Source organism: Antennarius striatus, chromosome 14 (genome assembly GCF_040054535.1).
Source record: "Antennarius striatus isolate MH-2024 chromosome 14, ASM4005453v1, whole genome shotgun sequence".
NCBI classification, from domain to species: Eukaryota; Metazoa; Chordata; class Actinopteri; order Lophiiformes; family Antennariidae; genus Antennarius; species Antennarius striatus.
Window position 1 is genome coordinate 2,896,340 of NC_090789.1, and position 22,130 is coordinate 2,918,469.

Below are 22,130 nucleotides of genomic sequence, written 5' to 3' on the forward strand. Positions count from 1 at the left end.
CCCACTGAACTTGAATGAAGCAGTAATTATACGGAAGGGCTCACATATGAAACAAAAAAAAAACTACTAAGAGATTCTAATGTTCATTATTCCTTTGAAACGACTGACTTGCAACAACTGTGAAAATCAATACACTTAATGAATAAGAATTTCGTGTTAATCAAGTGTTTTTAATTTCAAATTAAAAAAAACAAAACAACGATTGCTGCTTGACAAAACTTTACATCCTGCTTGTGACCCTCAGTTGTGAAATAATTTCATTTTGTTAGTCATTTTATTCTTTCTTTCATAGAAATGTGGGTTGCTGTAAACACCTCCTCATCGGAGCACGTCTCCACGGTCATGCAATTTTAAACAAGACTAGATTTTCAGGTCTGGGTGGGAAAGTTGCTGGAATTCACAGAAGAGTTTGAATGTAGTGTTTCTGTAAGTGGTGCATTCAAAGGCTTTGATTCGCTCTCAATTATCCTTCTGAGACACACCCTTGTTTCCCATGGATTGATTTAACTTACTCCAAAACCCCGTTATGACTTGACTTCAGAATCCGGTGTCCTACTTTCCGCTGCAGTTACCAGATGTTGCCTTTTGAATTTAATTAGCATCCAAACCACAGAGAATATAGCATTTACCAAACATATACTGATCAAATACGGTAATTCAGTAATTTCCCATTTCAATACTAATAAATCAAAGGTTTAGTCTCTCCCATCGTTCAACACTCGTCTGTCATCTATCCATTCATCCACGGGGGGTAAACTCTCCACTTTCAGGACACTCTTGGTGCTTTGACAAACATCAGTGAGTAACTGGAAGGTGGTCATTTCCTGTGACAAGAGAAGACATTGAACGCAACGACGCAACAACAGAATTTAAAAAAAGTCAGGTGAAAATGTAAAGATGAGTAATGTCTAGCTTCATACAAATGGAACTGTCAAATCTGTTTGTCCTAGAAGCATAAAAATAACAATAATGCGCCATTTTGAGGTTTTTCAAGTGTTTATTAAGACTCATCTCATTGTAATTATGCCTCCAGTCTTACGGGTGACTTCATTTATATTATAAGAAATGCCAAAAAACACAAACTGGCATTTCTGTTCCAATAAGTAGGAATAAATCATAAGATAACCACAAGCTGGAGAGCCAATGTCATGATGTGACAAAAAGCTAATGAAGGCAATTAACAGATTAAACCTCAGGATGTCACAGTGTCTGTTTGAGGGGTCCCTTTGGATTAATCAAGCGCACCTCGGGAGGCTCTTACCTCTGCCTCCCTGTCACCCATTTACCAGCTTTCAATTCTTTTTGTCTTTCCATCTGTTAATAAGTGTGTTAACATGCACGCCTGTATCAAAGTCATTATGGTTTTATTGGATTATTCTTGTGCCCACATGGCAATTAAAACAAATAAGGTTCATCCTCAAAGTGTGACCATGAAGCTGGAGAATAATAACTTGACTCTGTGGTCCGTGCAAACTCAATGTGTCAAAAGGAAAGTTAACAGCCAAAGTTTAATAAAGGTTGTGCAACTAAAACAGCATTGTTAATGTTAGGAAAAGAAAAAGGCAATATTAAGTTTACACTCTAGTCTAAAAAGAGTAGGTGAGCATCCAGATTTGCTGTTGGACCATCAACTTTGTCTGACCTGATGAGGTCATAGTAGCGAGGCGTGTTAAAATTGTGTATATTCAGCTTATACCGGATCAAGAATCCCTCATTATAACTTACTTTTTCTCATGGAGGCCAGTCGGAACACCCGTATACTACAGTAATTATGAAACAAGAAAGAATACAATGAGTTGGTGATGTAGTTTAATGGGAAAACATTTTTCATTAAATAGTTTAATTGCCCTAATTAAAACATTTTAGCAATTTAATTATGAAAACTCCTGTGGAGAAGTGGAGTGAAAGTTGTTAGAGTGATTACATCGTTATTTTCTCCTATTTCTTCCAGGTATTCCCAACTTAACATTTTTGAGACCTCACAGGGGGTAACTCGATTTGGAATGAATTCATTTAAACAACATCACCAGTTTAATAATTTCTATGAAAATCAAAAAATTAAGATTACGGCTCTTGGTGGACAGAGAAATACAATAAGTCGTCTTTGATCGGAACCGAAAAGCAATTAGTGACTATAATGGATTCAAAAATGTCCCTTTCATCCTGTGATGCTGTTGCCATTGTTGGTGTTGGTGCCAGTGTTGGTGTTGGTACCAGTGATGTTGTTGTTGCTGTTATTGGTGTCAGTGTCGGTGTTGGTATTGATGTCGGTGTTGGTATCGGTGTGTGTCGGTGTTCAACCATTCCTCACAGCTGCTTCTTGAATTGACGTGATGGAGAGGGTGGAGGTGAGACAAGGCCAACTTCCAGCCAGAGACAATAAGTTGTAATAAGGGATGATGATGATGATGAGTATGATAAGGATAATGAGGACTAATAATTCATATAATGACATCCTTGACTGTCCAGGTTTCACACAGGTTTAGAAATGACGGCTCAGATTTTGCGTTGTGTGAAATTACAGATGCCGTAATTGAAAAGATCCCAGAAAGATAACAAAAGACCTTCAGATTGAACCTGTGTGTGTCTGTGGCCGACGCAAAAATGTGTGTGTGCACGAGCACACATGTGTGTCTATGTGATCCATGCTAATCACTCTTCTTATAATTACCATTTTCCTGTTAATGGATTGGGCCTTTAATCAGCATTTTGCCCTGTGTCCGTGTCCATGTGTGTATGTGTGCGTGTGTGTGTATGTCTGTGTGTGTGTGTGTGTGTGTGAAAGAGAAGAGAAAAATGGAGAAAGAGAATGAGACGGCGGTAATTTGGACTAACTAGCGGGGCGAGTTTAACTATGCAGACCATAAATCTTTCTCTCATAGTCATGTGCACGCGCGCGCACACAGACAGACACAGACACACACACACACACACACACACACACACACACACACACACACACACACACACACACACACACACACACACACACACACACACACACACACACACACACACACACACACACACTCACACACATACACAGCACTTTTCCTTTTATCTCAGATAAGCAGGAAATCTGATCAACCAATAAGAACACAGAGGACATCTTTGACTTTTTCTTTCCTCTTATCTCTCCTCCCTCTCTTTTCCCGGCAAAAGTGGAGGAAAAAGAAGAAGAAGGAGCCCAATCTATTCTATTCTATTCTATTCTATTCTATTCTATTCTATTCTATTCTATTCTATTCTACCGGAGTGATCAACAACTTATGCTTGAAGAATCAAAGGTACAAGTGGATGAATTTTCATTTTCCACGATACGTCTGAAGTTGCCTGAAGTTGTTTTCGAGCTGGCTGGCTAGCAAAAAGACAGGCAGCTACAGCTAACCTCATCTCATCGTTTGCGTTTGGCGCGCTCCGCTAAACCCAGTAGTGCAAAGCAAATAGTTCTTTGTGTGATGTATGATTTAAAACTCTGGCCAATCGGCAGAGCTTTCTTCATGGGTTTGTTCGTCTCTTAACAAAACCGACTGAGACTGTTGGGTTCTCAAAGTGCTGCAGCCTTGGAGAAGATGACCTGCAAGAGAAGCCTCTTGAAACAAGTTGATATTTTCCATTTAAAAGTCACGCAGGAATGTTATGTTAGCCTTCATTGCTTGTATTTTGCTCAGAATATCTGGCACTTTTTTCCATTTTCCTTCTCTTGGTAACAGAAATTTGTTCTGAACTCATCGGTTCAAGCACTGAACACTTCAGGAAGCACGTAGCCAGTCTAATTGCCAGTCGGATGCTTCAGTGCGACTAGGTAAACAAAATATTACCTCGTCGTCTTCGCGTTAACAAATCTGACCTTCTGCTGGGATACTTCGAGTAGAGATTGAGAGAGAGGTGTCAAGTACATCTTTTGAACCACCCTGTTAAAAGTTCAGCATCGGCCTCATGTCGATTGGTATTTAGCCATCGGAACGTCGAACTTGTTAATAGACGGCACTCGAGAATTTCACACTTAATTTAACATCTTAATAATAAGATAATTGCAGAATTAAAACAATGTGAGAAGGCACAGATGCTTTTTGGAACTTATTGATTACCTGATAAAATCAACAGGCAAGGAGAGTTTAATCGTTCAGCTGAAATGAGTTTCTTACCGGGGATTGTTTTTTTCTTCTTCTTTTGGGGCAATGGAAGTTAAATTAAACGGTTTAATAAATAAAGGGAAAACACAATGTCACTAAATGAGCACCGGCAATCACTGTATAACAATAGGGTTTCTTTTTCCCACTAGCAGTAGTATTACAGTACTGCTCAAGATAATCAATCCTGTTTGTACCACCAACATTTAGGAGGATGAATCACCCCCTATAAGGGCAAAGTGCAATATCTGTGATTTGTTTATTGCCCCCCCCCCAAACAGCTCTTTGTCTTCTTTTGAATGGGGGTTGTTCATTAGATATGGGAGTAGATGTCGATAATCTTGTAAATCCATAATTTTTTTGTTGCTTTCTTTCAATTTCCAAAAAAGACTTCCATGGAAGGTAAATAGGATTTTAGGAATCTGAATGAAAACAGGAAACGATCCACCCAGAGGAACAGGAGATAAGACATTTTAAGACCATTTCTTTCCTCTATGACAGATTAACAGTTGAGGATATGAATGAATGAATAAAACCCTATTAATAAAAAAAATGTATATATTATACTAATACCAATTCTGAAAATGTTTTCTTTTAAATTATTTTAATTTATGATTGCTTCTATTTTATCATATAACCAAAGTTCATTACAGCTCATCATTAGATGGCACCAGCATAAAGGACCTTTTCATAGCCTCATCTTAAAGAGTAGAAAGTCAATCCGACATCCTTCTTAAGCTAATAAGAAACAATGGGCTGTGTGTCATAGCAAGTGTTTGCACAGTGTTTGCCATGCTACTCATTCAAGGAGATTAGGGAATGAGGAACACATTAATCTGGTGTGAAAGTCCTATAAATAAAGTGTGGAAATCACCACTTGAACAGGAAGACAGTTTCCACCAAGCCAGTTTTCAGATTTTCATGTTTCTCTGAGACGTTTGATGAGTTCAGGAAAACATCCTACCTGGTCCTGAAGTTCGCAGGGTGAGGGTGACCGTCGTATAAGGACAGAAAGTCATATTCTTCTTCGATAGCAAATGACAAGAACATGAGCTGGATTCTACTTCCTTCCTCGCCGACGATGACCCAGGTGCAGTTTGCCCCGTTGGGGTAACCGTAGGGAAAGCCGGGCGACTCTATACTGCCGTTTCGGCCTTTGAGCGTGCCGCCACACGTGTAGATGAAGCCTGCAAGAGAGAAAACAGAGATTTAGAATTATTTTAGCGGTTTTCTTTCAATTTAGTAGGTGATAAAATTGTGTGAAAACACCAGCTGCTGCGTTGACGACGAGAGGATAGAGAACGAAAAGGGGTACTGGTGCTAGAAATGCCACTCGGACCCAGAGGCGCTTGATGTGTTTATGTGAGTGTTGAAACAAGCTAGCATAGCAAGGTTATATATATCAATACAATATATATGCAGGTAGCGACAAAGATTGAGACAACGTATAGTACATGAATCTGCATTGCTGCTGCGAGGTGGATAGTATTTGCCTCCACGGCGGGGGCAAAGGGCAGGTTCTGTTCCAGATCGGTATCTGGAATCAGCTTGGGATGTTTGAAACCAAGATGCACGACCAGAGGGAAATATCCACTGAGCTTCCGTTCTACCTGAGTTAATAAGTGAAATCAATAAGCAACCGACGCATTCCAGTTGATTTAAATCTGTGTCCCTCTAGAGGATGGAAAACTAGCAGATTTGCAAGCTAATCAGTTATTGACTATTAAAAATGGGGTTAAATTGTTTAAGACTTCGTTATAAGTCAGTATTACTATAACATGACTGTTAATGTGAATGAGGAGCGTGTTTATCCCCTGTTGGATTTTACAGGCTGCTTACGGTGATAAATTAGAAGCTAATTCAGCGGCTGTACTTTTTTCTTTTTCCCGAACTCTCTCCGGGTTACAGAATGTTGCAAATGCCTCAATTGTAAAATGTAAATGTAATTGATCTTGTTGGACTTTTTGGTTCACATCGGGATCATTATCTTCCCCCCTCTGATCTCAATGATCCTCTTACATCAAACACACCACAGGTGCTAGACCAGAACCTTGGAGTGTCCAAGAATGACGTTGCACTAGAGCGTTTTTTTTTTTTTTTTTAATCGATCCCTGATAGAGAAACTCCTCGTTTCTTCCCCTCCGTGGGGGCAGACAGACTGCAGAATTAGCTTACAGAGCAGAAAACATTGGCGCTTTAAAGGAATTTAGCATCGTCCTGCTCAAGGACGTTACAGCAAAAGGGGAACTCGATGTTGTATTGGACCTGATATTTGGTTTTCCTGCCAGGAGGTGGTGTTGCAAATTTCTCTGTTCCTGTTGAATGTCAATGCTTCAGTTTCATTTGACATTTTTAAAAGATTCAACCCGTATATAATAGCCGTTGATGCCGCTGGAGAATCCATTTGTTACAAATTTAAACAAAAAGAATCGAAAATCGCTCTTATCGGACGCTTTAAATCAAACTTTTAAAGTTGACTTGCGTTAAATACTTCATAGTTTGCCCATTACCGACACTTGATGGCCATTTGCAAACCACCAGTCTGGAGCCACAGTAGGAATAAAAGCAAGGAAGTTGAAGCGGTGCTCTGCTTTGGGTTGGTTTAAGACCAAAACATATTCCAGCCACCAAAAAAAAAAGAAAAAGAAATCAATATCAATTTAAGTTTACTCTGCAGTTACAATATATTTACCTTGCCATCAAAAAACTCTTCCCAACGGGGATTCAGAGCCATTTCATGACTCCTTTCAAACGCTCCTTTGAGAAAAACAGTCATTTTATCTGGCCGAACACGGTAGTTGTTGGTCTGACGCTGACAAGACAGCTTTTTATTTTATTTTTTTTTGCTATAGTGTGAATTTGGTGAATAAAATACAATCCTTTAAAACACTGAGTCTGGTGGAGTGGGTGATATATTGATGTCTGTGGTTTAAGTACCTGAGACAACCCCACATCAAGACAACTCGCACCATCCCTTAAATTGATATCCTCTGAGTGCAAAGCTCAAATCAGGACGATAATCCCCCCCTGCCCTGGATGTTTATGAGCCTCGTTATTTACCATGGCAGCCAGCGCCACGGGGACGGCCCGCTTTTCCAACCAATTATCCAGCAAAGACGCCCAACCCCAAAACAGCGTGTTTGTCCAAACCTCGTTTGCTCAGGTAATTCCAAAAACCGTCACGGCGACAGCTGTAATGACCAATGGCAGTCCGAGTCACAGTTGAGCTACTGAAGGGGGGTCATGCAGAGTCGTATAACGGAATACAAACAGAACAAAACATAAAAAAGACGCACCTTGTCTCAGATAACACATAATAATGTCATTCATTTGTGTTTCTCAAGAGGGCCTATTGATTGTTCTTTGAAAAGTACATCAATAATGTTGGTGATAATTTGCAAGTAATAGTGAAAAGCAGGAATCCCATAAATTTTTCGGTTCTGATTTTTCTGAGAAAGAAGCACAAAAAAAAAAAAAAAAAAGAAAAATCTTGTTTACTGTTAGAAATGCAGGGAATGGAATGAAACCTGAATGATGCTCAGCTTCCTGCAGGCAAATACACAGACTGACAATCAGGATGTTGACATGCAGGGATGTTAGGGGACAACGTTCCGGGTTAAGCTCATGACAGAACCTTATTACTGGAGAAGAATGGATTATTCTGCTGGGAAAGGCAGGATCTCACACAAAGCCCCTTATTTTGTCAAGTTTTACTGGAGAGGCTGGAAATTTAGCATGAAGTAGCATAAAGTGAAGATGATCCTACACAAAGTAATAAGTATGACAAAACTTTATGCTGTAAATGAACATAAATTAAACATCAGCAATCTGCATTTTATTTGAAAGGTTTTGCATAATTTATTCAACCAAATGTGTCATTGTTTTTCTCAAACCCGACCCAGTATAGTTTCACTCCTAAACCAAATCCACCAAGTTGATTTATCGATCGTCCATTTTTTTTTTTATTGATGAGGTGATCGTAATCGGGGTACACCCAGGATGGGATGCCAGCTCATCACAGGGCCAAACGAAAGAGAAATAGTCACTCAGAATCTTTGGTGTAACCAATTCAAATAGCGTATTTATGACTTCCTGTCCAGTGCAGCTAATATTTATGCTAACAGGTTAGCCGAGCATCATCTTTGGTGGATTACGACCATTGAACAAACGTTATAGGAGACAGGTGGATGTTGGATTGTCAAAAGATTGGCAATACAGTAATTCCTCTCACATTGACATGCGCGACTTCCCCCTCGTTGCCGATTTTTAGTAGGTAGTCATGTGATATCGTACGTGCATTCTATTGGCTGACGGCTGAAGTAACTGTTAACACATATTTCCAAAATATAACAGATAAGAAGTGTCTTAATCTAAATGAAGTCACCTCATTAAAGGGAATAACCGGGTTAAAAGGCAGCGGGAATAGAGAGAGGAATAAGGACAGAAGGACAGAGATGGAGAGCAGAATAAACAGACTAGAAAGGACAGATTTCCCCTCGTTCATCATTGAGCTCAGAATGAAAGGATGATTTAAAACTCATCAATCAGAAGCGTGGAGGAAAGGAGAGGGAGAGGAGGAGGAGAGGAAGATAGAAGCGAGAATGAGAGGAAGGGAGACGGGAGAGAAGAGGTGGGTGAGAGAAAGAGCAAGAGGGAGACGGGGGTAAAAGAGAGACTTCTAATTATGCTGACTACCAGACCGAAACTGACAGCCCTTACACACGCACGCACACACACACACACACACACACACACACACACACACACACACACACACACACACACACACACACACACACACACACACACAGGGTCACAGAAAGCAAGAGTACATGAATACATACACATATACATACACGCACAAAGAAAAAACAACACACTTTCATGTTAATATCATCATAGAAAGACCCATACACACAAATAAATTGAAATATACACACATCCAAAACGGACACACACTTCTTAATGAACGCCATCATTTGTTTTACCATGTAGATTTTCCCGCCAAAAAAATCTAAACACAACACTTTTGGTTTTGTTCCTGTTTGTCATGAGTTGAAGTGAAAAGATCCACAACTTTGTCTATGAACAAAGTTGGATTATTCACTTCTGATTATCCGATAAGCGTGCATAATTAATCAGCATTTTGGTACGCCACACCTGTCGGGTGCATGGATCGGCTCCATCAAGGGTAACCGCTCACCGATAAAAAACATTTTGTACGTAAAAGTTGAGAAAGATTGAATCCACTGTTGAAAATAAGTCCAATTATTTTGAATTTAAACTGTTTTCTACCGACTCATAAAAGCACCGCCCACCAGATTGCATTTGACCAACGGACATCCGTACGCCGATGATGGAGGTGAACACACAAGGCCGACCCTTCTCCACTCCCACAGACATCGCAAATTGGGGTTCGGTTTTTCCTGCCAGAGTTTTGGAGGCGAGGTTTGAATCATCGTCCATCTGACTGATGGGCGACCCCTCCCTGTCTCCTGACTCACAGTCAACTCAACTAACTTCCAAAACTAGCTCAGAGCAAACAGTTCTGACCAATCGATGACCGGGCAGCTTTTTGTTTAACGTCCAAAAAAAAAAAAAAAGCGTGGTGTGACTTGAAGCGAAGCTTTTTACACGGTCTTAAACGGAGACGTTGATTGTCACACGGTGAAAGACTTGAGGTTGGATTGAGTAGCTCGGCGGCGGCGCTAATGAGGAACGGGGGGGGGGTTTAAGCTGGAAAAGAGCGTGCACACTCAGCAAAAACCTTGGGCGGGATACAAGAAGCTTAGAGACAAAAGAAGAAAAATCTGATTCTTGAATTGAGTGGATTTAATGAACCCTGGTCTTGCAGTGGAGGTTTGATCTCTTTCATCAATGTGGTATCTCATCTTGAATATATTTGATGTACAGAAAAATAATACACAAGCTGCACAAGCCCGACGAACGGAGGCTTGGCACTGTTGGTTCTTACATAATAGTTTGTTTCCTGGTTATCTAAAACTCAGTGAAAAGTTTCTACAAAAACTGCATTTTAGTTTAAAAAAAATGAAAAAAAATGAAGGCATCCCATTATCTTCAACGCCACGGTGTTTGTCCTGCGAATAATAGGAAACAATACAAAAAAAAGCAATCTTCTAGCGTATAACATGTGGAGCATCAGGATGGTGGAGGACAGGCGGCCGTTAAAACTTTACAGAATAATAAAATCCTGTCTTCTGGGATTTTTGAAGGAGCATTTACATCCTCTTGGGTAGGGGGGGGGGGGTCCTCGCATCCACACACCCTTGAATTTTTATTTAAATGCAGCATTGGATGCCCGTTAACCAGAGGGCTAACACGAGCTAACAGACGGCAAGTAAAACATCATCGAGATGCAAAAGGAAAAACCGCCCACCGAGATGAAAACTGTACAATAATTTGAATCAGACTGAAATAATTGTGATGACTCTGAGTGGGCGGGGGGGGGGGGGGGATCAATTACAGAGCTGGTCGTTTTCAACCGGGAAGCTGCTGATCAATATATCCATTTCCACGTGGGCTGAGTCCTAAATGAGGAAACAGTAAAATTGCCCTATTCTTCATTTGAATGGGAGCAGTGGTACCCCCCCCGCCCCACTCAAGGTTGTTGGGAGTCCACAGTTCCTACTTAAGGGCCCAATAATGTGATATGACACATATCTGTGTAGGTGTGCACAGATATAAACAGTTGGTCCCGTCCTCGGTGGCGTGATGACATCACACCAGGCCGAGCTGGAGGACGACGGGTTTAAATTCTCTCCGTCTTGCTCGCCGTAATTTTTTATTTCCTTTCGTCCGTCTTTCTTTTTCGTGTCTTTTCTTTTTTCTGTCTCTCGGGAGCTCAGCGATGCTAGCTTCGCTTAAAGGGCTATTCCCTCCAATCTCACGGATTCTCATTTGTGATTAAAGAAAGGCTTTTTCCAGCGGAGCAAACCGACCAATCAAATCATCACAGATCGGACAGGCTGTCCAATCGGTATTCAGATCACGGGGGTCGTTGAAGAGGTTAAAAAAAAGAAAAAGAGAATGTGTAAGAAAAGGGGAAAGTATAGGTAGGTAGAAAAGCAGAAAGGTGTGACCAAAATGCAGTGTGTGTGTGTGTGTGTGTGTTTAAGTGTGTGTTTAAGTGTGTGTTTAAGTGTGTGTTGGGGGGCAGACCTACACCAAGAAGAAAGAGTTAGCAAAGGTTTAAAAAAATGCAATGGGTAGAAAGAGTCAGGGAGAGGGTAAGCATGTTTGAAGCTCCCCTTTGGTTCCTGCTGTCAGGAAAGGCTTGTCAGCCAAGAATTAGACTGCTCCACTCCGCTGCTGACTGACAGTTGGCCCGCGGTCTAGACTATACCCTGGAGTGGTTGAAGCTAAATAAGGGAAATGCCTAGAGAGAGATAGAGGGAACACACCGGGCTGAAAATCAATTTATAACACTGTCAGTCAGAGACGGAGCGGGACGATGGGACCGATGGAATAAAAAAAAATGAGAGCAGGAGCGAAGGAGACATGAAAGGGGTGAGAAAAGACGGGGCATGCATAAATGGAAAGACAAATCCCCCCCACTCCCAAAAAAACAAAACAAAACTTGACAAACGGGACTGATGTGGAGAAGATGAGAACAGAGGGGAATCTGTGATGCGCAGAGAGAAAGAGAAAGACGGACACATGTTCCTGAATCATTCCATTTATGTTCGGATGATTAAACTCTGCTGACAAATATCTGCCCAATAAACGCCCTGACAAATAAAAACTGATATTCTGTGGACACCTGCCAGGAGTCGCAATTAATTGAATTATTAATAAGACGGCCTGTAATCATTTTTCATTCGCTACTCAGGTCAATTTTTAATCACTATTGTTCAAGAATAGCCTGGTGGAGGAATCACACGTAATTATAATTATTACTTACCTACTTTAATCTAATACAGGAGGGTTTTTTTTGCACATTTTTTATTGTTCAATTCATTATAAAGCACAGCCTCCACTGACTTGAAATGCAAGGCATTAGAGAAGACATTTTAATTATGCCGACTCGTGTCTGAACACAAAGAAACATATTTAGAATGCAATAAAAGTGTCCGAAGGAACCGAATTTTTAGTGCCTCCGCAGAAAAACAGGGATAAACATTACAGAAATTATTGAAAGATTTACATGAAAATATGAGAATGAGTAGCAGGAAAAATAAAATTGCAGCTCGGCGGGGGAACATTTATGTGTTTGTATCATACAAACATGTACTAAAGCGGCAAAATGGCATAAAATGAGTATTTTTTTTTTCACCTGCATCATTAGCCATTTATATATAACATGAAGTAAAAAATGACAGCTGGATATTCAACAATCAGGTGTCGGCGCGTTGTCACGGCAATAGAAGGGTAATTTTTAGACTGTGTTCAGAGCTGGGAGTGAGAATTTAAAAAACCTTTTCAAGAAGTTAAAAGACAGCGACACAAATGATGTGATGGACCTTTTGTACCTCGATGGCAAACACACACACTGTTATTTCCAAAACTTTGAACCAGCTTGATATGTGGGCAACCGTTATAGTTTGACAGCACAAGGCAAAGGCAGGAAGGAAGGCAGCGATTTGTGACAGCTACTCCAGAAAAGAACAAAACAACACAGAATCCGACCGTTTTTCATATCGTATATACGTTGTGCTAATCTCCTGGAAAATGAAGCTATGACAGATTATTCATCCGCGGCTCTGATGAGTGTATTTAACATGATTACCGTGGTACCATTTCACCGCGCCGATAAGACCTGAACGTATGAGTTTCTTGTCAAGCGTTCAATTTCAAAAAAAGGGAGAGCCATCAGTGCTCCATTTGGCTAGTGAGTTGTGGAAAACCTAGATTTACTGTTGAATCCATTTAAAACTCTCAAAGGCTTTTATATCCTCCCAGGAAATAATATGTAAGTGCTATAAATTATACTATCAGTTGTTACTTTCATCTTAATGCTCTTATACTTTAGTGCTTTTTCATTGTAAGTGTGATTAGGCTTTCAAAGTCAAAATGCATATCCTCATCTGACCCCCCCCCCCCCTTGCCACAGTACTGTTCTGAGCACTAATGTGGAGCGACAGCAGGTCTCTATATTGTCCTTATGTCAGAACACTTTGCTCATGCCCTGCTGTGATCCTGGAGGGTTTTTAATAATTTTTTTTTTTAAATTTACGTGGTTCCCATGGTGACATTAGCAGGATAAAAACAGACTACGACTACAACTTCTTCTACTTACATGTAAAGATTGAATCCTAACCTCTACCCAACCCGAAACCCCTGAACCATGACCCTAAACCCTAACAGTAACCCCAACCCCAAACCATAACCCAAACCGCTATTAGTAACCATAACCCCTAGCCCTAACATTAACCCCCAACCCTAACCTGTGTAGCTATCTTATGACAGCTTGGACAACTCAACACTTGCTGCGTTAGTCATAGTTATAAAGTTAACAATACTGGACAGACTGAGGAAGAAGAAATGGACGAAGGAGGGAAAATGATCAAAAATAGACACAACAGGATTTGACTAAATTTACTTTAAATACTTGGGCTAATGCGCTGGTGTGCTGTGATGCTAAATAAGCAAGGAACAGAAAACGGCATTAAGAAAAATCTTTTTATTTGTCACACTTTGTGGAAGTAACGTCTTATTCGCGATTTACAAAGTACAGATACAAGTTCAAACTTTTAGATATGTTAGCGTTTAGTTAACTAGTCACCAACTGCTAACTCAGATAATTTAACAAGCTTGAAATACATTTATTATAGAGAAATAAAGGTTTTGGGCATCAGTAGCTATATATTTTCTTCATGAGTATTAGAATGGAAGTTTGTGATTAATAAAATTTTAAGGTACATTAATCCCTCGCTTGTTCGCGCGTCAAGATGCCCGTCTTCCCTACATCCGGAATTTTTAGTAGGTAATCACGTGATACCGTACGCGCATGCTATTGGCTGACAGCATCTGGAAGTGCGTTACATTCCGAGACTCACGGAACGCTGCGCAATGAGCAGCGAGGACAGGAGGAGACGCCAATAAGCAAACGCTCACTCCCACTAATGCTTTTTAAAAAATCTGCTTTCGAAGAAAGTGGGTCATTGAGAACAGGCAACGAATGCTGAGCAGAGGGCATTTTTTTTTGGTACATGTGTGTGTGTGTGTGAGTGTGTTTGAGTATTGCAGAGGGAATAGCGGCACATCTTTGTTAGAATTCACCGTAGTTACATATTCCGAGTTGATGCGATGCCTCAAAATGTTGAAGAGGGGAAGAAAAAGTGAAAAGGACGAACAACAGCGTTGGATATTGATTCCAGCGATCAGCTCATCGTTTTTAATTCTTAAACGAGTGCTCTCACGCAGATGCACACAGACACGTAGTGTATGATGATATATGATGTCGAACATTAAGCCCTCGCTGATGGCAGATTCCAACGCTGAATAAAGGATGAAGGAGATAAAGAGAAACAGGGAGACGAGTTCTGTCTTAGAGAGTCGCTATTGATTGTGTCTGCTGACTGTCATCATCTACAATCTGACTAATGAGAGCACACACACACACGCACACGCACACACACACACACGCGCACGCACACACACACACACACACGCACACGCACACACACACGCGCACGCGCACGCACACACACACACACACACACACACACAGGTAAATTACTGTAAGCCATCAACCTATTCTTCCTTCCTTCCTTCCTTACAACCTTCCTTCCTCCCTTCTTTCCATCTGTCTTTCCTCCCTTCTTTCCTTCCTTCCTAACAAGCTTCCTCCCTTCCTTCTCTCCATCCGTCCTTACATCCTTCCTTCCGTCCTTGCATCCTTCCTTCCTTACAACCTTCCTACCTTCCTCCCTTCTCTCTTTCCATACTTCCTTAAATCCTTCCTTTCTTCTGTTCTTACATCCTTCTTTCCTCCCTCCCGTCCTTCCTTCCTTTCTCTGTCCTTCCTTCCTTACAACCTTCCCACCTTCCTTCCTTACAACCCTCCTTCCTTCCTTCCTTCTTCCTTCCTTCCTTCCTTCCTTCCTTCCTTCCTTCCTTCCTTCCTTCCTTCCTTCCTTCCTTCCTTCCTTCCTTCCTTCCTTCCTTCCTTCCTTCCTTCCTTCCTTCCTTCCTTCCTTCCTTCCTTCCTTCCTTCCTACCTTCCTTCCTTCCTTCCTTCCCTCTCTCACTCCGACCATCTTCTGCCTCTTCCTCCTCCTCTTCCTTTTTTCTGTCATCTCATCTGCCCTCCCTTCCTCCTCTCCTCTCCCTCCCCTCTTCTTCACTCCCTCCCCCTGGTGAGACAGAACACCATTTCAAGAGGCAAGAAGACGACATGGAGTATGTAATTTTGTCGTCTTTCCGTAGGGAACCCCCCCACCCCCCTACTCAAACCGACTTTCTTACTTTCTATATTTGCTTCGCCTTCCTTCTCCCATCCCTCCATCACCGCACAGCGTGAGCAGGTATCACACGTAAAGCCACTGTGGGAGTGCTCTGAGAGGGCAATTACAGGATTTGCTCCCGGGATTCAAATATCATTTCCATCGGTCTCAAGATACTGTCTGCACAGCAGTGGGGGGGGGGGGGGGGCAACATGCAAACATTTGGCTCCATCCCATTACGCTTTTCCATCTCTTCTTTTATCTCAGAGATGCACCAATAACATGTTTGCGTGCCGGTGTGCAGCTTCTTTTCAGGACTGATTGATCATGTGTTAACAATCCAGTGCAGAAATGTGGGGCTATTGCTAACTCAGCAATATTGGATGTATTGGAATCATGTTTAGTATATTTTCTGCCGTTCTTCCCTATACCCTCAGTAAAGGGTTTTGTAATTCCGGAACATGCTGTGCTACTTCCGTCTTTGCATCCTTAACGAAATAATTCTATATTTTATGGGTGCATGAGTGAAACACCAGTTTGGAAAACATATTTTCCACAGATGTGTGTCTCAGATTATCAGTCTGAAGCGTAAAGTATGCCGTCTGTGGGAATGGATGTCACGGCGGTACTGCGTACAACGCCAATCAAATGTGTCCCTTCTTCTCTTGTTCTTTGCAGTGTGGAAAATTTTTTAATATTTAAATTTGCATCTCCCCCAAAATTAAGTCTATATTAAGTCTATATATATATATATATATATATATATATACTGTATATGCCCCCCCCAAACAAAGGAAAAAGAAGATGAATGAATGGACGTTCCATCACACTGCATTTCTATAATACACATTCAGTCACAAGATATTGATCGATAACAGAACAAAAGGTCCAATACAGGTCGGTCTAATTGATTCATCGCGACAACACAAGTGTGTGACAAACGTGTTCTGTACTCACACACACACACACATGCTTGTTCTTTAGATCTCTGCAAGCCCTCCTCTTTATTTCTTTTTGTCATGTTCTTGTTAATGTTGGGACTGTATTCATACATTACACACCCACAAACACACACACACACACACACACACACACACGCTCTGACAGCGACGCCCCCGCCTCGCACACTCTTCTCATTATGCTGTTGTGCACTGAAGCGTCAGTTAAGTGAAAGAGTCCCAATTAGTAGCTTAATAACCATCAGTTATATAACAATCTCTTCGCTCTAAAGGATGAATCCAGCCCGGCCGTTCCACCAGCAGGGACCTCAAATGATTAACATATGAAAATAATGAGCTTCTGTTTTTTTTTATTTTAATTTCCAACTATGAGCTCCTCTGTTAACACTTTAAACGCCCGGGCGGTGCTTTTATTGTGAAGGGAAACCCAAGGTTTCAATAATAAAACAAGAAAATTCTCACAATTTTTACTAAAATATGGAAAGTTACCCCGATCCTGCATGTGAATACATTTATAAGTCTACATAGCGCATGTGTACATGTGATAGTTAATCCATAAATTGCTTAAAAAGGCTGCATGCGGCTTCGCCCAGTCCTAAGGAGCCGCATCATCCCATGTTTAAGCAGCAGCATTTTTGGGTTTATTTACCGAGTCATCTCTCAACAGCAGAAGTGCATCACAATTCACTGCAACGACTCCTTTCGCATGAATATTCAGCGAACGCTTCTTGTGAAACCCAGAGGCCCCTGGGCGTGGGGAGAAGGGGGAAAAACAAACCTTTAATAGAAGCCGAGTCGCAGATTCAGAAAGTTAAGTCTAATTATGATGGATAAAAAAAACAACAACACACACACATTAGCGGTATGGGACCGATCTGCCACAAAACGGCAAAGCTTTGCTCAACAGTTCCTCTCCAATGTTTTAGTTCTTCTTAATTATGATTTTAATTTGTCTACTAAAATAGAAATGACACATTTTCTAGCTTTATGTGTATGTATAAACTAACAAAAACTGCTAAAAAATGTAGCTCGGTGATGGCGCCTGTGTGTGATTGGAAGTTATTTCTGCCAGGGGGCATTCCTATTGGCTGAAGGCCATGAAGAAAATGGTTGTAAATACCCCTTCAGAATCATTTTCAATCGGTTTGATTCGAGGTGGTGGAAAATCACCAAGTTTTCATTGTAGTTCAAACCTGGCAACCGCAAATCTCGTGTCACATGACCGATTTATTTATTTAAATTTTTTTTTTTCAATTAGTTTATTATCCAACTGTGTTACCGTTCAGTCCGTCTCAATCGCTCAGGTCGAGACGGCCGTTCATCTTGAACACAAAGCCAAAACTCCACTTGACTAATCATGATGAAATCGGGCTTTGTGTGTGTATGTGTTTGTGTGTGTGTAGGTGTGTGTGTGTGGATGTGTGTGTCTGAGTAGTGACACAGCTCATTTCATAGATGGAAGAGGCCATCTGAACACACACACACACACACACACACACATGCATACACACTAATACACAGTGCTCTGTTGACATTTCCAGGGTTGCCAGATTTGCAGCAATCCAGCTCCTCTCTCTGCCAGAATGGATCAATGAAACACCCCAGAACTAAACTTGGCAATCCTGACCCACACAACAATAACAACAACAACAATACAACAACAACACACACACTCACACACGGTAATCATAAATTATTACCATCATTGTGGGCAGAGCAGTGATCTAATTAAACTGTATTCATGTGATAATGCTCTGCTCATATTATTGTCTTTATGCGACTTTGCGTCGTGATTGTGAGCGACACAAAGGGCAAATGTGTGCAAAATTAACAGCGAAAGACATGTGAAGCAGCCCTGGGGGGCAGCCTGTTGTTTTTGGTGCATCATCCATTCATTTCCTGCTTTGCCCTACTTTTTTGAGAGTTCTATGAATGTTGCTGGTATAGTACCCTAAAGGGGTTTTAGAAGACTTAATAAAAAGTCAAGCAGCAGAATTATTTTTTTTTTTCCATTTTGTTCAATTTGAATGGTGCTTCCAGAGTTGAGACTAATTTAGTGCCTTGCTGAATGAATTAGCCTTGGATGTTGTACAAACTACTGACTAAGATTCATACTCTAATACCAAGTTGCGCTACAGGATTGCCAGCCACGATCTTCCATGTGCAGTATTTTCTCCCTCGGTGCTTACTAATTTGAATTTGATCGCCGTGTGCGCTGAAAGCAGATAGAAAACACGACTGCAAATTGCTGTGCAAACAACTTGGACCTCTTTGTTTCTTGCAGACATCCCTTAAGGGAAAAAAAAAAAAAAAGAATTCTGCCTTGTGCAATGAAAATGTCACTTCTCGTGTACATTATCGTGTCAAAACGTAGTTAGAGGAGGAGATAAACTCCTCAGAGAGAGACATCTTCTAACGGGTCACCCCTGCTATATTGTGTGCAAAACGCTATGACCTCAAGAATCCAGATGGTACGACTGGAAATTGTGCGAACACTAAAGCAATGTGACAACTTTGACTGATAGCGCGATCAAGGAATGCATTGCTTATGTTTCGTTTTCTAACCGAGCACCAAAAAGCTTTTTTATACATCTGCAAGACAGGAAACAGTTCACATGTCAGGTCTATTTATTGAAGCTACCTGGTGGTTTAGAGTCTTTTGCATCCTGAGGTGAAAAAAGAGTCTTGTCTTATGCCATTTAAGTGATAAGAGACTAAGGATAGTCCTTCCATCCATCCATTTAGGGATAGTACTTAAAAATAATGTTTAATTCATAAGTTGCAGAGGTAAATTTAGCTGATTCGTAGCTTGTCTGAGTGGCACACATGAAGAAGTGTCGCTGGGAATAAAAAGAAAGCCAAACTCCGGACGGGTTCTTCGTATTCTGCTGCACACGCATGCACTTCCAACCCTAATCTGGCGGCTGAGGTATAACCGCCATTAAACACGTCTTTAACAAGCAGTAAGAAGCTCGCTCGAGGGATCGGCGTGTCATCAAGGGTGATGGTGCATGTCATTCACTTTCCTTCCACATTCAACCCCCTCCTCTACTTCAGGGATTTACAGCAGCAAACAGAAGCTGCCTCTAGAACATATTTTTAAGTTTGCGTGATTCTCTTTAATTTGATTGATGGGTTGTTTTCTTTTTGGCCCTCTGTGCTTCTGAAACCTCGGTTTGGAGATAATACATCTAAATAGGTTGTACTCTTTCAGACTGCAGGGCTTACAGCTGTGACTTCTTCCCATATGCCAGTAAAATCACCACTGGTGCTGTCAGTGTCCTCAGAGTTCTTTCATTATTTACCGTCTCTGGAGCAGCTTCAGGGTTCGTCTACGGATGACATCATTTTCTGTCTGTGTCGGTGCTCTTTAGCTTTGTTTACTTCATTAAATCCAGTCCAAACTTTGGTTATAAAACATTTGCAAAAATGACTTTTGCCCTTCGAGGGAGTATTTTTTTTGCCAATTACCTCCACCTTTGATGTTTTTGCTGGCATTGGTCTGTTTGCTTTGGTGTTGATGATCTCAATTCAGAATCTTATCGATACTTAGAACTTTGAGCATAGTGTCAACAATACTTGAACACATTTGTTGAAAATAACTCACCCAGAATATCTAACACTAACTAATAAATATGATCCAAATTATGTCCTGTATCTGGTTGGAACTGGTTCACAGATAATTCACAACCATGAAATACCTGAAACGTTGCTGATTCAGCTCGATGTTGAGGTTGGCGTCTTTACAAGTCTTTATGCTGCAGTAGATCCTGAAGATCTTTGAATCAAGTGTTTCCTCATAGTCGAGGAAACACATTGTAAGGGTCAAATTATCATCTTTTGTGTGTTATAACGTCATAAAGAGAAACTGAGCTGTCTGGGCTTGGGTTTGAACTTTAGCACTGTCTAGCGAAGACTATCAAAGTGAAAGCTGTTCAATGCAAAACAGAACAGATACTATTTACTTTTGTGTTTATTCATGTAACCTGGTTTATTCAGGAAGAACTCTAACCAGGTCCTAAAGCTGAATGTGCTTCCAGAAATACAACAAAATTACAGTTTTTCTAACTCCAACTTCTTTCCAGCTGAACTATTTAAGGCAATCACTTTGATTATCTTCTTATATTTGGGTCTATTTGTGAGAAATCTTTCTTGGCAACAGAAAAGCGTAATTTAGGCCACGCTGATACATCCTGTGATCTTTCTCTTTTTACTCGGGTTTTATATTTGGTGGTTTTGCTCAAACCTGGCAAGATGTTAAAGCTTAAAAAAAAACAAAAAGGGAACATTGATGGTATCCAAATATGCAAAAGTGATTCTGGCAGCACAGCCAAACTGGAAAACGCGGTTTTGACATTTCAACGTGACTTAGATCAACTTGAAACAAAAAACTTTCCAGTTTTCTCCCTGAAGTGGCCTCAAATCAAATCTTGTTGCCTTATCTTTATCTTTTCTCTTAGCTACTGTGTGTTGTCATTTAATAAAGGAGGTAAAAGATAAAAGTATGAAATAACTAACATAATGTCACTGAAAAGCTATCTGTATCTATACTGTACAACAATCAGTGACCCTAAATTGGATCTGTCCTGTGTGTCTGTGTTTTTAACCGATGTGACCAATGAAATGGTTTCAGAGAGTTTTAACTGGGGAGCCAATTGGATAGCCAATAACTAGTACGTTATATAGTACGTGGGTAAAGAAAGATATTGTTGTTGTTCTGATTGATTTCAAGTCGCCCAAACTGAGAATTGATCGTCTAACAGCAATGATTCATTTAAAAAAAAAAAGGACCCTGAAGAAAACTGTGTCAAACCAACGAATCATGACACCGATGTGGCTAATGAGAGGAAAGCAGTGACAAAAAGGAGCAATTCGCTAGTCTGGATCAAATTTAGTTACCCCAGGATCCTCAGTCTTTGGTAGCTTATTACAAACCTCATAGTGTCTTTGACATTATTGATCTCTGTAGGGAAATTATGTTTGTACCTCCAACCCTCAAGTAATTGTAGAGAGGTACAGAACACAAAAACAAACCATTTCAGATTAGTCTTAAATTTACACATCAGTAGAGCCATTTACACCTGAAGGCTACAGAACATTGTCTTTATGTATGGAGGCAGCGTGCTCCTTTACGGACATTTTTTGAACTCCTGACTGTTGTTGAGGTTGCAACTCTGTGGATTCTAGGTTTTCTCTTAGAAGACCATTGGATAAATAAAGACACAACATTGGCCAAACAATTTGGAGATGGACACTGAATCCAAAGCCACATTTTTGCGTATGGCCAGTATCAGAAGGCATGTATGTATAGATTTTCTCATGTAACCGGCCACCAAACACCATATTTGCATTATAAGCTACCTTATTACACAGCGCAGAGGTGCACACTGTCCAGATTTTATGCCACTTGTCTTGTGGAAGATAGGTGGTTAGAGGCTACAGCCCTATTGACGATGCTGTATCTTGGGATGTTGGGTTGGGTTTTGATGGTGTGGTCCCTCTTCCCTGATGGCAAGGGGGCAAACAGACGCTACAAGCTTTCTTGTGAAGGTTGCTAGCAGATGCTGGGTTCAGGTCTGGCAGCAGAGTTTTCTGTGTCTCTGTGCTGGTTTTTCACCACCTGGAGGAAGTCT

General features: G+C 40.9%; 1 protein-coding gene and 1 long non-coding RNA gene across 3 annotated transcripts in view; one reads left to right on the top strand and one right to left on the bottom strand.

Annotated features, from left to right (window-relative positions):
• The window catches only part of LOC137606957 (uncharacterized), a 289,217-nt gene that overhangs the window by 199,041 nt on the left and 68,046 nt on the right, over nt 1-22,130 (top strand). The window lies entirely within an intron of this gene.
• LOC137606956 (CUB and sushi domain-containing protein 3-like) overlaps nt 1-22,130 on the bottom strand; it is a 255,437-nt gene that overhangs the window by 186,588 nt on the left and 46,719 nt on the right. The window contains exon 2 of the mRNA XM_068332318.1: nt 5,098-5,320. Coding sequence (XP_068188419.1) covers nt 5,098-5,320 — 223 coding nt within the window. The remainder of the gene's footprint in view (nt 1-5,097; nt 5,321-22,130) is intronic.